At 42.0% G+C, this 1,163-nt stretch overlaps 1 protein-coding gene across 1 annotated transcript in view; it reads right to left on the reverse strand.

Moving 5' to 3' along the window:
- The window catches only part of cita (citron rho-interacting serine/threonine kinase a), an 84,434-nt gene that overhangs the window by 21,319 nt on the left and 61,952 nt on the right, over positions 1-1,163 (reverse strand). The window contains exon 31 of the mRNA XM_016556183.1: positions 128-320. Coding sequence (XP_016411669.1) covers positions 128-320 — 193 coding nt within the window. The remainder of the gene's footprint in view (positions 1-127; positions 321-1,163) is intronic.

Below are 1,163 nucleotides of genomic sequence, written 5' to 3' on the forward strand. Positions count from 1 at the left end.
GTTGCGTTGCTGTCTGGGGAGGGTCAGAGAGCTCTCGGATTTCATCAAAAATATCTTACTTTGTGTTCCGAAGATGAACGAAGGTCTTACGGGTTTGGAGCGATGACGACAGACACTGAAGACTCACCCTCTTCTCGTAAGGAGCGCAGCTCGATCCTCATCTTCTGCAGCGCCTCCTCCAGCTCTGAGCAGTGCACTCGCTCCTTCTCCAGCGCTGCTTTCATGTCGCCGTACTGCAGGGGAACGGCGGATTGAGACGAGACCGCGGCGGCGCTGTTAGCCGTGACGCCCACCTCCTCACGCCGCCGCCCGAAAATACCCTAAAACACACACAGATCACATGACACACAGCCGCTGATCATCATCTTCACATTGTGACTGATCACCAATACTATCAATCTGTACTGTTTTTTCTGCTAGCTATATCTTTTTAATGTTTAACGTTAATTGTTTTTATTTTAAAACTACTTTTTATTTCAAATAAAATGTATCATCTTTTTTTAGTAAGTGTTTCACTTTGATTGTTTTTATTTTAAAATAATTTATTTCCCGTTTGTTTCTTTTTAACACCATGCCAGTTTCTTCTATTTTCACGGCAAAACCAGGTTTAAGTTATTAAAAATTAGAATAGGATTAAATAAGATATTTAAGGTCTTTTTTCTAAAAATCAGAAAACTAAAAATAGAAGTAACGTGCGTGCGTGTGAGTGTGTGAGTGAGTGTGCGTGTGTGAGTGAGTGAGTGAGTGAGTGTGCGTGTGCGTGTGCGTGTGTGTGTGTGTATGTGAGTGTGTGAATGTGTGAGTGTGTGTATGCGTGTGTGTGTTTGTGCTTAATGGATAAGGATTGTTAGAAATCTCAGACAGTACAGTAATTTCTGGCAAAAGATGAGTGTAACTTGAGTGCAAAAAAAAATTTTCATTACTGGTCAAAAAGATTGGATTTATATATAGATATATATATTTTTATAGATAGCTAGATAGCTAGATAGATAGATAGATAGATAGATAGATATATATGGGGGGAAGTCGTGGCCTAATGGTTAGAGAGTCGGACTCGTAACCCAAAGGGTGCGGGTTCGAGTCTCGTACCGGCAGGGATTGTAGGTGGGGGGAGTGAATGAACAGCGCTCTCTCCCACCCACAATACCACGACTGAGATGCCC

The sequence above is a fragment of the Sinocyclocheilus rhinocerous genome, unplaced genomic scaffold, assembly GCF_001515625.1.
Source record: "Sinocyclocheilus rhinocerous isolate Xijiao unplaced genomic scaffold, SAMN03320098_v1.1 scaffold737, whole genome shotgun sequence".
Lineage (NCBI taxonomy): Eukaryota > Metazoa > Chordata > Actinopteri > Cypriniformes > Cyprinidae > Sinocyclocheilus > Sinocyclocheilus rhinocerous.